We start from the raw sequence: 14,772 nt of genomic DNA, 5'->3' as shown, positions 1-14,772 counted from the left end.
TTAGATTTAGATACTTGAAGTGATCCACTAATGTAATCATTCAACAAGTCTTATATCCAGATATTATATCCATGAATATTAACACTCTTACGTAGAGTAGTGAAAAAGCATCAACAGTTTAGCCCAACGGTGGAGACCTTTCGCCTGAATTTGTTAACCGTTTCGTCATATATGATGACCAAATAAAAATACTCCCTTAGCTCATTGTAGTTATATCTAGTCTCAGGTTTTTAAGGACAACTAGAGAAATTTTTCTTCAACGCATGCAAATGTAACACTAAATAAATAAATGAGGTCTAAAATATAAACATTAATTAATCCAAGGCACAACACTAACATCCATTCGAACAATCATTTTGCCACCTCATGTCTGATGCGAACCCAAAAATTATCTTGATACAAAACTCTAGTTAGCCATGCCATAGGAAAGTTTAGGATAGGACACCAACCATTTAATTTTGGGGCCATTGAAGTTTTGGACAAAGTTGAAATTTGCCCTTTTCCTTTCATCTTGTGGGGCTCGGATGCTGATTGCGTCCTATCTCCACCTGTCTCTAGCCACAAACGGGCAGTTTTCTAGGCAGGCCCGCCATGATGTATCTGTTTATCCACGCTGTCCATCCTTTCTCTCATATTATTTCAAGGTATATGCATAAAAAATTAGGCAAATCCAACAACTCAAGTGGACCATACCAAATAATAAGCTTGGGTTGCATTAAATGCACAAAGCATTAATGCAACTTGCATTAAATGTAAGAGTCAACTTTGTTGTTGTCCACTTAATTGTTGGATCTGCCTCATTTTTGTTCACATACCTTAAAATGATATGAGAGAAGGGATGTCGTGTATAAACAAATACATCAAGGTGGGCCCACCCACAAAGCTGCCTATCCGTGGCTAGAGACAGCAGTGTTAGGACACAATCCGTGTTAGTGGGACTCACGTTATGAACAGGCAAGACGACATATAAAAACCATTATGGCGGGTCCTAAGTAGACTTCAATAATTAATGTTCCATCCCCACCATTTCCCTTGTGTAGCTTACTTGAGTTTTCAACCGCCCTAAATTTTGGCCTCGCACCTTAACATGAGCCGGTGTACGTGATGGACAGAGTAAGTGTTCCACACTAGGGGTGTCAATGGGCCAGGCTTAGGCCTACCAAAATCAAAATTTTAAATAGGCAAAGCCTAACGGCCTAGCCCGAAACAGTTCAAAATCCGAGACTAAACCAGGCCTGGCCCGGCCCGTAGACAGCCCTATCCCACACCCATCACATCAAACTCCACAATTATTATTATTTTAAAACGCACACTCCTGCAACAGTTGTCGTAGAAAATTCGGATCCGTTCCGATTGGGAATGTAGGCTGGTCGGCCATCAGCTTGATGTCGTGCACAAAAAGAGAATGATGATTTACAAAGTTGATCAAGGTTCCACATACAACAAGCATGTGGGATCCTCGAGCAGGTGTCTTTCTTAAGAAAGCTGACCGTAAGACGTACGGTGGATCATTACATCATTTGAACGTATATATGTTGATTTCCTATAGGTTTGAGATACCACCGTGGCACGTGTGGAATCCAAATTCAAACCATGCGTGATTTGCCCCGCATCATGTCAAGTACATCTTAAAACAGTCAGGCCTCTCTAAAACTTGGTTGGGCCACTTCACAGGCAACAATGTTGATTCATGCCTAAAACCGCCAAATTTACGAAGTGTGGCCCACCTGAGTGGAGAGTCAGCCTCTCGTCATATCCACTGAAAGTGGCACATGTTGCTTGCCAGAACGATGCTCCTGGTGCACCCTCCTCCCAAGTTGTGCCCCATCCTGATGCTGACGTGTACCAGTACCACCTTCCCGTCTGTCCAGGTTGAGTCCATGGTTTAATGATCCAGACCATTGTTTTGGTTGGTCAAGCTGTGAATGGGGATGCCCCAAGAATCTCTTAGATTTAAACTCTGGAAATTCCTATCCCTTTGATTATAGGCCTATTGCTGCAACCAGATGGTTACCGGACTGGCCAGGCCATGTTTGGTAGACTCCTAAAATGAGTATATTTAGTTAGCAGTAATTAAGTATTAGAGATCCTGGTCTCTAATATCTAATTATTGTTAAGGTGAACTCATTATATATTGGAAATCATGATCTTTGATACACAATTATTGTTAATTGGAATGAGATGAATGCATTGACGAAAGTTTTCCAACTCCCACGATGTAGTTAGATGCACCGAAATTACATGCCCAAGACCATAGAAGAACAATGAACGCCCACATTCAATTGCAAGGAGAACATGCTTGAGATATATTAAGATGGATACACTCACAACTAAAAGCTATACTACTCAAACTTAAGAGCAGACACAATAGAAACAATTCCATTTTATCTATAAATAGGCATTCAAGTATTTTTTTTATGCACATTTTAGAGCATTTACAACTAATTATAATGGAATTTTCTATGGATCTTCATGGACATATAAATCTTTACACATTTCTTCTCTAAACAATTTTAATACTAGAAAATGGCAACTTTACCAAATCATAAAAATATGAGAGGTCAAGCATAGATCATTTATGGCACATTTGGACCGTAAGTTGCTTAAGATAAGTTACGTCACAAGTGACTTATCTTAGTTTCTACTTATTAAGAAGATAGGTATGTTTGGTAAACAACTTATCAGCTTCTTCTCTCTTTGTTCTTCTCTCCTATGTCTCTTTTCAACAACTTATGAAAAGTAAAAAAGCTAAAAAAAGTAACTGAAGTGATTCACTACTTTTAAGTAAAAAAGTTACTTGTAACTAATCATAAACCAAACTTATTTATCTGAAATAAGTTACTTATCTACTACTGGAAGTAAAAAGAAGTAACTCATCTGTTGGTATCCAAACAGGCTCTTAGCAAATCACCCTTTACCTTCTCCCTTACAAACTCATTTCCCAAACAAAGTAAATTAATAAAATGCTACACAATGTTAGCACAAGATTTTAACACTCATTTTAATGCTTTTACCAAACAAGGCTTAAGTAATTACTAAGCGCCTGTGTATATTTTTACCATACATAACACCAGTTGCAAGGGGAATCAAGTTATAAACAAATGGTTTTTTGAGTGGCTTAAACTCAAGGACATGAGAAAGGTTTTAAATGCAACGAAAGTATATTTTGATAATTTACAGGAGATGCTGACCATGTGCTAAGCACACTGTCCAGATTCTACCACTAAGTCGACTCAACTTGACCCAATCCGAGTTGCATTCATGGCTTGATAATTCATTCAAGTTGCATCCAACTTGCTCGACTTGACTTAGTTTTAGTAGCGAATGGGTTGGGTCAATACTGCGAGTCACGCCAAGTCTGGCAAATTGGGTGAATATGGGGATTTGTAACTTGAAATGAATGAGTTAAGATGAGTCTTGGAGTTAAAAAACCATGGTTGAGTATTCAATACCCCGCGATTTGGCTTGGGTTGGGTCAGGCTTCAGGCTCTCTTGAGGTTGGCTTGAACTTGGGTTGACCCTCCACCTAGTGCCTACAAGGATACCTTACCCAAAAGGGGTCCATCAGGTCAATAGTCTGGATTATGGAACCATATTACCAGCGTTTTGAAAGTCTGGCTATAGTGCCGTTCTTGGGCTAGTAAGATGTTACTTTTATGAAATAAAGCACATCTGCACGACTCAATGTGCAGAGTGAGAACCGAGAGTTGGGTGCGCATATTACCCAACATTTGAAGATGGTCGGCAAGAAGCTAGTGGGCATTTTCAAACGTGAATTTTCAAATGGCCATTATGAAATCCGGGTTTATTTTTCTTCTCATTACAACTTGGATTGTGGGTAGGGCCATGGATTGAAGACTTGGTGATTGGGATTGACTTGTTTGGTTTTGAGTCGATCAATAGTGTAATTGGATCCTGACTTAACTAAGGTAATTGTATTTGGGTCTGGTCGAAGCACCGGAACCAATCTGACCATACCCCACTAGGTCTTTGATGTAGAGTGAGTCGTGGACACTTTCATCGCCAAGATGGACCAGAGATGGCTCGAGGTGAAAGTGATTAGGACCATCAGAATCCTAAAGCAGACGTATCTCGCAATCCGAAATGAGTTATTCGACATACCATATATGATTTTAGAGTAGGAGAAGCTACTTTAGCCAACCAACCCTGCTACACTGGGTTGCCCACGCTAAATTTGCGAGATTCCATCAGATTGACGGCTGAAAATTCATTTTAATTTCATTTTTACTATTTATAGTAAGTTTTAGTCATGCCCAACATAAAAAGGGCTTAGAAAAATTAGAAGAATAACGTAGTTAGGCCAAATTGGAAACTTACTATTTTTGGCCGAAAACTATGAAGTCTAAGTAGAAATCATGACCGTCTATAACTAATAAGTTCAATATTTATAGTAAGTCACGTTTCTAGGGAGTTTAAGTTGGAGTTTTATTTTGAAACTTCTTCCTAGATTTGATATAGTTATTTAAAGGATTGTAAATTTGTTTTTATCATCAATCAATTTATCTATGAACTTATTAGTTGACGGTGATTAATCTCATCACATCCATCTTTGCGCCAGTCTTCTTGTGTCTAATTTTATCACGTGTATCCCTACGTCAGTCTAGCACAAGACTGTCCACTCTAATACTATGTCAAACAACCACTTGCTCTACAAGCTCGTGCAATTAAAGGATGGTGTATCAATGTATATCAAGGGACTTAACATGCTGTACCATCCCAATTGTTTTTATGCTGTGGCTACTTGCATTTTGACGTTTACTGGTTAACACAAGGCAGTGTGCCTGACAGATGGGGGTGGGTCTAATGAAAGCTCTGCCCACTCTGCTTTTGGTATGTGAAAGTAACCCTGGTAGCACGATGCCTGCCACCGCAGCTCATAAAATATTCACCCCCTGTAATCTCCAAAATAATTCTTTGAAAAGTATCAAAAATACATTCAGCCTAATATTATTTAAATATGATATAAAAGACACTATATTTTGAGTGCCAAGCGCCCAGCCTGACCATGAATTCCAGCCCAATCACTGTTAACTAGGCCCGAGATTTGCATCATGCTGAATTAAATTGAGTTCGGCAGTTCAGATATCGGCAGGACCCAATTACTCATTGACAATCCTAATGGTGGTAGAGATGGATTCACACCCTGCTCCCCTACACACATTTAGATATACAAAAACCTATTTTACTATTTTTCCAGTAAAAATAGCGGAGAAACGTCCACTGATAATAGAGCACTACAAGATATGATGCTCTTAGTTGCATTGGGACGTGGGGACAATCCATCGACTGATTTGGATCATCATTGGGTCTGTCATCCATTCCATCAGCTAACATGCAAGAGTCACATTGATAGGAGTGTCCTAACCATCCAAGTGACATCCTGTAAAATGGATGTTCAAGAATGTTTCTATTAATTAAATTAGGTTAAGTTAATAATTTGCCCATTTATTTATTGGGCCAATCATGGATTGCTTATGGTTCGAAATGATCACTTCTACCAAACAATCTTCACCATCCCATTCATTGCTTGGAAAGTGGAAGGCTAAAAAAAAGAATGCCAATTATCGATGGATCGCATCACCTAATCGGTGCGATTTTTTCCACATAGCCCATGAAGCGTATGCTGGACATGATGGAGAGTCCACATCGGGTCGATTAGGCTGTCCAAGTATCCTGATGCAGCTAGGAGCACCACAACTAGGAGTGCTCTGGTAGCAATACTTACAAAGTAACAAAATGCTAATAAAAAGATTATTGGGTCAGTTTCCAAAAATGGGTATTTATGTAAGAACCTCATTTAACTTAAACATATTGCTTAGTAGGCTTAATCAGCACATGCTTTGAATCAAGACACCAAAGTATGGTTTTTCTTCACATAATTACATCACAAGATAATCCTAATTCCCTTGATCATAATCTTGGAAACTGGGAACTTCAAAAATCATCTTTATTTTATTCCAAAATATATTATTCAGCGGATATGGTGAAATGAATGTTCTAGTAGAGCATGGGCGAGAAGGAATAATGATTTTCTACAGAAGAAGTGGGGGACACATTTGATTCCACCCCCACAAGTACAAAGGAGGACCACTCATGTATATCATGGTATTACACCCAAAATAAATAAAATGCAAAAGAAAACTTCAACAATTCTCAATGATATGGAATTAAACAGTCAGTATCTTTTTTTCTTTCTCTATCATTAAAAGCATGTATTATACTACTATGAGGAATTTGTATTAATGTTGATTATGGTTCTTTTGAATTTTGATTGATTTATTTCAGCCACGTCTTGGATTAGACATAAATGATGACGAATGGTTTTATAATGTAAGGAAATCATATGTTCCTTGACTGGGTTAATTGAAATAGATGGTTAAGAAAAAAAATACAATAATTGATCTATGTTCACATGGAAAGGCGGCGGAAACTGGTATAATTTTATTGTATACGGTTCATCTCGGTGGGGCTCATTAGATGAACAGTCTGAATTAATCATGGAACCATGGGGTCCATTTGTGTATTTCATATTCTTTAGTGGAGGAACATATGGTTCCCCGGTGTGTTCGTCATCGTATCATCTCTACTATATGCAATGTGAGATGCAAATGGACATTTTAACTAGAGCTGGGCATTTCTGACCCAATTTAGTGGATTCGACTCGAACCGAAGGCCTGGATCGGTGCGGTTCGAGTAGGGCCAATCAGATCTGGTCGTTCATCAGATCAAGTTCAGATCGTGGTCAATTCGGACCGATCTGATCTGGAATCCAATCCGATCCGGTCATGTAGTATGAAGTGTTGGATGGTCATGTGGTATGAAGTTTTGGATATGCATAAAGTTTTAAACGGTGGAAATCAGTACTTCTACTTTTTCCAATGGTATGGTCCACTTGAGCTTTGGATATGCATAAATTTTGGGTTCAACCCCTAAAATGATATGGAAAAACGAATGGATGGTGTGGATCAACCACATGCATTCACAATGGGCCCACATGCATTCACGCATAATCACATGCCAAACTGTACATCGTGCTATTGATTTCTTGTATCACACGCAACTTGTATACTAGATACTGACAGGTTGAGTAGCGAGTCCGCTACTGAAGTGACATCACCAAGTTCCGTGGGCCCCACTATGATGTATGCACACCGTCCATCCATTTTGAGGCATCATTTTAGGGCATGAGTCAAAGAAGGAGGGAGATATCATTTTAGGGCATGAGCCAAGTTTTTAATGGTGGGCGTCCCTGTCCCCACTGTTTTCTATGCTGGGGCCTACTAGATCTTTGGATTTAACTCATTCTTTGGGTTTTATCCTAAAATGATCTCTCCAAATGGATGGAAGGCATGGATACAGAACATACAGAATGGTAGGGCCCACAGAACTTGGTGATGTGCTCTTGATTTCTTGTATCACACGCAATAGATGGTGTAGATACGTGTTCTGCGCATGTACGTGCCTCGAGCTCCGAGTTGTACGAATGGAATAGCTGGTATAGATACGTGTCTTGTGAAGATGAGCGCGTACGCGCCTCGAGCTCCGAGTTGTAAGAACGACTCAAATAAGATAAAAATTACATGGGCCCCACCATAACGTTTATTAACCATCTAATCTGTTAATAATGTTAAAAATATATGGATGAAGTGGAAAAACAAATTTCATATTGATTCGAAACTTCTGTGATCTCCAAAAGGGTTTCAATGGTAAACGTTCAATCCCCCACTATTTTTTGCAGTGTGGTCCAACTGTAGATCTGTCTTATTTTTCGGCTCAAGCCTTAAACAAGCTCTCCAAATGGATGGACGGTTTGGATATAACATATACCTCATAGTTTGACCCAAAGAATTTGCTGACATCAATACACCACCGGTTAATCTGCTGCCGGTTTCGTATCACCCATTTCTCTCTTTCGATCCGAATGGTACCAAACCCAATCCAAATAGGTTTCCCTGACTGAGTCGGCCTCGGTTTGGGTCAGGTTAGCAGTGCATCAGATTGGATCGAGTCAGCTAACTTGGACTTGGTCCCGGATTGGATTGAGTTCGGATCAATTACTTAAAAATTCGGATCGATCCGAGTTGGATCCAATCCGATCCGACTCGACTCGATGCCCACCTCTAGTTTCAACCCATATATAATAGTTTTATAAGAGTCCTAAATTTGGGATTTAATAGGATATTAAATGAGAGTTTAATATAAGTTAAGAGGTATTTTATGGAATTTCAAAAGTTTTGTGTGCTCAAATCCCAACTACCCAAATAGTGGGACACACTATATATTCGTCCTATCCTCAATTATACTACTTTGATATCTGATTAATGGACATTCATAGGTTGAGTTTGGATCCTCTCCTACATTTTATTTTTATCCATTAAAGGTTCACCATCATGTGGTCAATGTAACTTTTAGACGATAATCCATCAAATGTGGGTCCCACGATTTAGCGGTTCGGATTAAGGTACATCCACATATAGAGCATGGAAGACTAGAAAGTGTAGTATAAGAAAGAAGGGAAATGGTACCATAAGGTTGAGCTGTGTGAGCCCCACTGTGATGTGTGTCGAACATCAACACCGTGCATTTGATGGGTCTCCTTTAAGTTATGAGATATACAAAAAATCAGCCATATACGAAACTCAGGTGGGCCATAACATCTAAAACCATGTGAATACATGGCTAAAATTAATAAAAATACTTGGCGGGGCTCACTTGAGTTGTCGATGCAACTGAAACTTGGCTTGACCCCTCATCCAAGTGGGACACATACAATGGATGGTCTGGATTTTTGAACCACATCTCGGTGGGCTCAATAAATGATTATGAATATTTTAATGGGAGGGTAACACTTATCATCTGTGGTATGTGGTGTGGCCCACCCAAGTAATAGATTGACTTGATATTTAAGTCCGTGGCCCACCATTGAATGGTGCATCTAACTGATGGGATAGATGTTCAACACACATCACGGTGGGGCCCACACAGCTCGACCTCATGGGAAGTTCCCATGAGGTCGACCTCATAGTACCATTTCCCAAGAGAGAAATTGCAAATTATTGGGCCATGGTTGGAAATTTAACTAATGCATTTGGAGATCTACTGAGTGTGGTTGCGTTTTAGTCGCTTCTGATTCATTTTGTTTCTTTTCTCTCTTTTAAATTTTTTTATTAGAGTTCTGTTAGTTGAATTCAGTTGTATATTTCCGACACTGCCACTAAACAAAACAGCACACTAACATCATTGAAAACCTGCTTTTCGGCTACATACCATGACGTCCGTTTCACACGGTGATCTTAGCATTATAGTCCATGGAGAGTGGGTGGGTGGGATGGACGGTCGAGATCAATGATTGGAGTATCTGCTTGCCTAAAACACCTCATCCCCATCAAGCAAGCAAGTGATCAATCAAGGGCCTAGAGCCTCGCTAGTGAATTACATGGAGAAGACACAACAAAGGTGATCGATCTAAGACCATTGACAGTGAAAAATCCAGCCACGCTGACGTCCAAAATATAAAGTATTTTGAGCATTTAAGAAAGAGAAAATGACGAACAAAAAACAATACAGCTCGTCTTTATCAGGTTTTCTCACTGTTGTGTGTGCACGCGCCCGTGCAGTGGATGAAAAATGCTAGTTGTCCTATCTTCAACAATCTTTAGTAAGGTCGTGAAAGCTTTTCAATGATGTGTGGGACACCCAATCATCAATTCACACAGTCCATTCAACATTATTATTGCATGATGCAAGATTCACGCCCAACTAATGATCCTCACCGTACAAGCCATAAGTTGGGTGTTTAGAATCATTAAAAAGAAAGTGCTACCTTAGAATCCTCAGCAATACAAAGTGGGATTTATTGAATAAATGCTTCTAGATGATGATTGAACATATGACATATCTTGTTTATCCGTTGAGGCTTGATAGACAATCTTGGTGTCTTTATTGTTTTTAGGACCATCAGTTGGTGCTGGGACTCACAGGTTCTCAATGGACCCAACCCCATTTTAGCGGGTCCAGGTCTAATTTTTTGGACCTGTCAAGTAATTGGGTTGGGTTTGTTTCTCAGTTTTTGGGACCTGATTAAATTCGTGTCTGATCAGCTGCAGGTTGGGTCCATCAACTAGGATCCAATTAAAATTGGGTCAGGTTGGGTCAAGTCGAGTCCAATTAATTTAATGGTGATATCATATAATATTAAATAGAATTGCTTATTCTAATAATAGAATAAGGTTTCCCAAGCCATAGTCATGTAAGGGAGACCATTTATACATCACATGTGTCAAAGTGTCACGCATATGTGTGATGTGGGGTTAGCAATGTGATGACCCAGGCTAAGCTTGGGTTCGATCCGACACTTAAGATCCAAGGCCCAAGCCTGATATTGGCCTAGCAAAGCAGGCCTAAGCTCAACTAGAAAAAAGAATAGTCGGGTATGGCCTGATCTGATCCAACCTGACCCGACCCAAAAATTGATAAAATTGTATTTCTACCTTGAATTTTCCTAACCCATCTGTTTATCAAGTGGGCCACACATGAATAAAGAAATTGGACTGTGACGAGTTCTTACTTCTAGTAATGGCTTCCACTTGCATTACTTCTTTAAAATTTAAGTACTAAAACAAACGGTCCCGCATTATTCAAGATTGATGGTTACTTAACTAAGGATTATCATGATACACGCACCTATAAAGTCAGCTGGGCTTAGTGGGGTTGGGTTGGTTCGGGCTGAAATGACTTGAGCCCAAGCTAAATTCAAATTTTGATTAGACCATGCCAAGTGAATCCGTATTCTTTCCACCAAACGCACCCTAATTTGGAAAAGTCACCTACTTTCCTTATTTGTGAATTCTGAAAAAAGAGACTAATAGGTAAAGGGAAATGACACTGTGGGGGCAGAAGAGCTGGAATATGGTAGGACCATCTCTCCACGCTAACTTGTCCGGTGAACAGTGTAGATCCATTGGTCGGACTTTTCAGGTGCCATTGCTTCGTTATAAAGATTTCTACAACAGTTGACTAACCTTCTAAAAATGATGGCCGGTCATCCAATATGGTGATGGTACAGCAATCCAGGCCACCCAAATTTCTGAGATGATTGTCAGATGGAGCACTTGCAAAAAACCCACGTTGAGCAGGCACCAGTTACCATCGGATTTTGCCCCTTTAACTTAGACCACTTGCTATTATACTTCTAGCCGTTCATTTGTTTGCTATCAATCGTATGGTTAGCAATGCTTGATCATTGTGAGTTTTGATCTATCCTCTATTTATATTGTGCCCCACAATTTTCTTTGATTAGATAAAGGTTCATGTGTGCCACATGTAAAGAGGATGAGTTATCATGACTTGAAACATGATTGTGGACAATTATAAAATGTTGAAAATAATGATATAAGAAATATTGGTACCGATGAATCAGTGAAAAATATCATTGCACATCTATTTAATTGATCATGAAACAGTGAATCATTTGATGAAGAATCTTATTTCCTATATTTCTTATTAGGTGAGGTAAGATATAGTTGCATATCCACTTAGTTGATTGTGAAAGGTGACTCATTTGACGAAGAATCTTATTTTTCATCAGATGAGGTGTGTACTTAAGTCGTTTTCTTTGAGATAGTTTATACTCTTCGCTAAAATATTTTTTGTAAGGTAATCTTTATCTTTTAATGTACTATCTTTGAAATACAGTTAATATATGATCTTTATAGCCTGCACAAACGGGTATAAAATCTAATACCAAACCACAATCACTTCCTTTACTTGTCAAAACACAACCAAAGGATGAGAAAGAAATTTGTAAAATTATATGAAACTTAAGAGACAAAGCTCTTATTTGAGGATAGAAAGAAAATGTTCCATGACACAAATACATGTCATGCGTGTGAAGATACATCACATTTGGAGATGCATCACATGTGTGGAGATGCGGCACACATGTGAAGATATACAATAAGTGAAAAATGTTTTAAACAAGTGAGCCACATCAAAATAATAAATTAAAACAAAAATAATTTAATTATAATTTTTGACAAAATCAAATCTATCTTGACTTAACAAAGGGAACACTTATCAATATCGAATGTGGGATCAACGTTTTATACAATGAACGTAAAAATGCTGCTGCCATAGTTCTCTATATCTTTACACTTTCTGCATTGACCAAAATGCCCCTACCGTACAGACCCTAAGCGGCCCAAACTCGAGGAGAGCCATGCAAATGAAAGTTCTCCTCCCTCCATGGCTCAAAACAAAGGCATATCCCACCATCTGTCACGCGGCAGGCAAAAACTTTATAATACCCTCCAGGGATAGGAAGAGAGTCAGAGAGAGTAAAAACCCCACCCACATTCAAAACCCACCCACATTCAAAACCCACCCACCCACATTTCTCCGCAATCCTATCAACATCTCTCCAAAACTCAAAAACCCAAAATCCCAAAAGACCCTTGTCCAATCTCCACCCTCGAAAATACAATGGTCGACAGTTCATGGCTCCTCCTACCCCTCCTCCTCCTCCTCCTCCAAACCCTCTCATCCCAAGCTGCCTTAGTAGCTGGTGGTGGTGGCGGCAGCGGCATCTGGATAGGTGCTGGAGCAGGAACAACCCCCCAAAATGCACCTACCCCAGCAAGCCCCAACTTCTCCAGAGAAATCACAGCCCTCCAAGCCTGGAAATCAGCAATCACAGATGACCCATTTGGCTACATGGCCACTTGGGTGGGCCCAGATGTATGTTCTTACAGAGGAATCTTCTGTGCACAGCCACCAGGCATGTTTCCGGAATCCCTTGTAGTGGCAGCCATTGATCTCAACCGCGCATCCTTGCAAGGTACTCTGGTGAAAGAGCTCTCTCTCCTCACAGACCTCTCAATCCTCCATCTTAACAGCAACAGATTCTCAGGAACAGTCCCAAACACATTCAAAGACCTCATAAACCTCTCAGAGCTGGACCTCAGCAACAACCAGCTCTCAGGGCCATTCCCATCAGTCACACTCCTCATCCCACGCCTCATCTACTTGGACCTCAGGTACAACCATTTCAGTGGGCCCATCTCACCTGAACTCTTCACCAAGGGCCTGGATGCAATCTTCCTCAACAACAACTTATTTGATGGGCAGATACCTGACAATCTGGGCAATTCCCTTGCATCTGTCATTACACTCGCTAATAACAAATTCACAGGGGAACTCCCACCTAGTTTGGGCTACATGGGTCCATCTCTGAAAGAGATTCTGCTCTTGAATAACCAGCTCACTGGCTGCATTCCTGAGGGGGTTGGGTTCTTGACAGAGATGCAGGTGTTAGACGTTAGCTACAATTCACTGACAGGGCATTTGCCAGATTCGATATCTTGTTTAGATGAGATTGAAGTTCTGAATCTGGCTCATAATCAGCTATCTGGGTTTGTTCCAGACATTGTTTGTACTCTCAAGAGCCTTGTAAATCTCACCGTCTCTTTCAATTTCTTCTCTGGGTTTAGCCAGGAATGCAGCAGGCTCTTCTTTCACGCTGGGTTCGATTTCTCCGGCAACTGCATTCCCGGCAAGAACATGCAGCGGCCCCCTCCGGAGTGCATTGGGGTGCCCGGCAGCTTAAATTGTATGAGAACACCTTCAGCAAGACCTCCGATGTGTGGCCCAATGGATCAGAAGGGAGGTTTTGTTGATGGATCTTATGTGTTGGGTCCCATGATTTCTTCTCCTTGAGGTGTAGAAGCGGGTGGTGGGCCATTCAATGATCAGTGGCTATTAATCAGAGGTGTCTGGATATGTTTCTTTTGATATATGTATGAATCTATTGCTTTTCTCTGATTTGATAACTTTCAAAGGCATGGACTGAGTAGTTATCAAGTTAACTTAAAAACATGAAAAAGGTCCTAAAAGATGAAATTATTTATTCAGTCTCTGTTCATCTATGGTTATTTCTTATCTGCTTCACTTGGGGTGTGTTTGGTTGCACCAAATTTCATGAATTTCACCTTTATGAAATTTGGTGCAACCAAACACACCCTATATAATAATATGTATGTGTTACGGTAAAATCTCTGCTAATTTATATTTCTGCTCATTTCTCCCTAATTTATAGGATTTCCTGCACAAATGGTCCATCGTTTAATCTCAAGGCTAACTTCGGATCGCTAGTATTTGGTTGCAACTTGAGTTGAGCTCAATCCAAAACCAGCTAGCCCAACTCAAACATTAAGGGGGCCTGTTTGGACACAACTTTGGAAACCGTCAAAGACGACATTTTCTCGCTGAAATCCAATCCAATTGGTGCAAACTGCATATTTAATGAGCCAATTTTAAAACCGATGATTTCAAGTGGTAATCCAAACGGGTCACAGTCATGATTTTGAATTGAAACGACCATTTCGTCTCTGAACCTTGATTTTGATAGTGTGTCCAAATGTGCCCTAAGTTGGGTTAGATTGGGTTGAAATGAGGTCAGGTTGGTTTCAAGCTAGAAATCCTCCAGCCTGACGCTGGGAAGAATTGGAAAACCCTACATATATACCATACGTAACCCTATTCGCAAGAGGCATAATTTTCTAAGTGGTTCAAACGTTCCTCAGTTAAAGGACATGACAAGGGTCTTAAACATAAGGAAAAGGTATTTTGATAATTCAAAAATGATGCTGTCCATGTGCTTAATAACATGTGGTCATGATTTTATCATTGGCCTTGTGCTTGATAACGTGTGGTCAAGATTTTATCCGTAAGCCAACCCAACCATGTTCAATATCT

The 14,772-nt window shown here is 40.0% G+C and overlaps 1 protein-coding gene across 1 annotated transcript; it reads left to right on the top strand.

Annotated features, from left to right (window-relative positions):
* Positions 1 to 12,390: 12,390 nt before the first annotated feature.
* LOC131222901 (leucine-rich repeat extensin-like protein 6) lies at positions 12,391 to 13,928 on the top strand. The gene has a single exon (XM_058218143.1). It carries the CDS (start codon positions 12,502 to 12,504, stop codon positions 13,732 to 13,734), a length of 1,233 nt encoding a protein of 410 aa, XP_058074126.1. The 5' UTR covers positions 12,391 to 12,501; the 3' UTR covers positions 13,735 to 13,928.
* Positions 13,929 to 14,772: the final 844 nt, after the last annotated feature.

This window comes from Magnolia sinica, chromosome 13 (genome assembly GCF_029962835.1).
Source record: "Magnolia sinica isolate HGM2019 chromosome 13, MsV1, whole genome shotgun sequence".
Classification (NCBI taxonomy): Eukaryota; Viridiplantae; Streptophyta; class Magnoliopsida; order Magnoliales; family Magnoliaceae; genus Magnolia; species Magnolia sinica.
This window is presented reverse-complemented; position numbering and strand designations above follow the sequence as displayed.

Coding starts and splice junctions, on each gene's coding strand:
- LOC131222901 (XM_058218143.1), top strand. CDS start 12,502: ATGGTCGACAGTTCATGGCTCCTCCTACCCCTCCTCCTCCTCCTCCTC.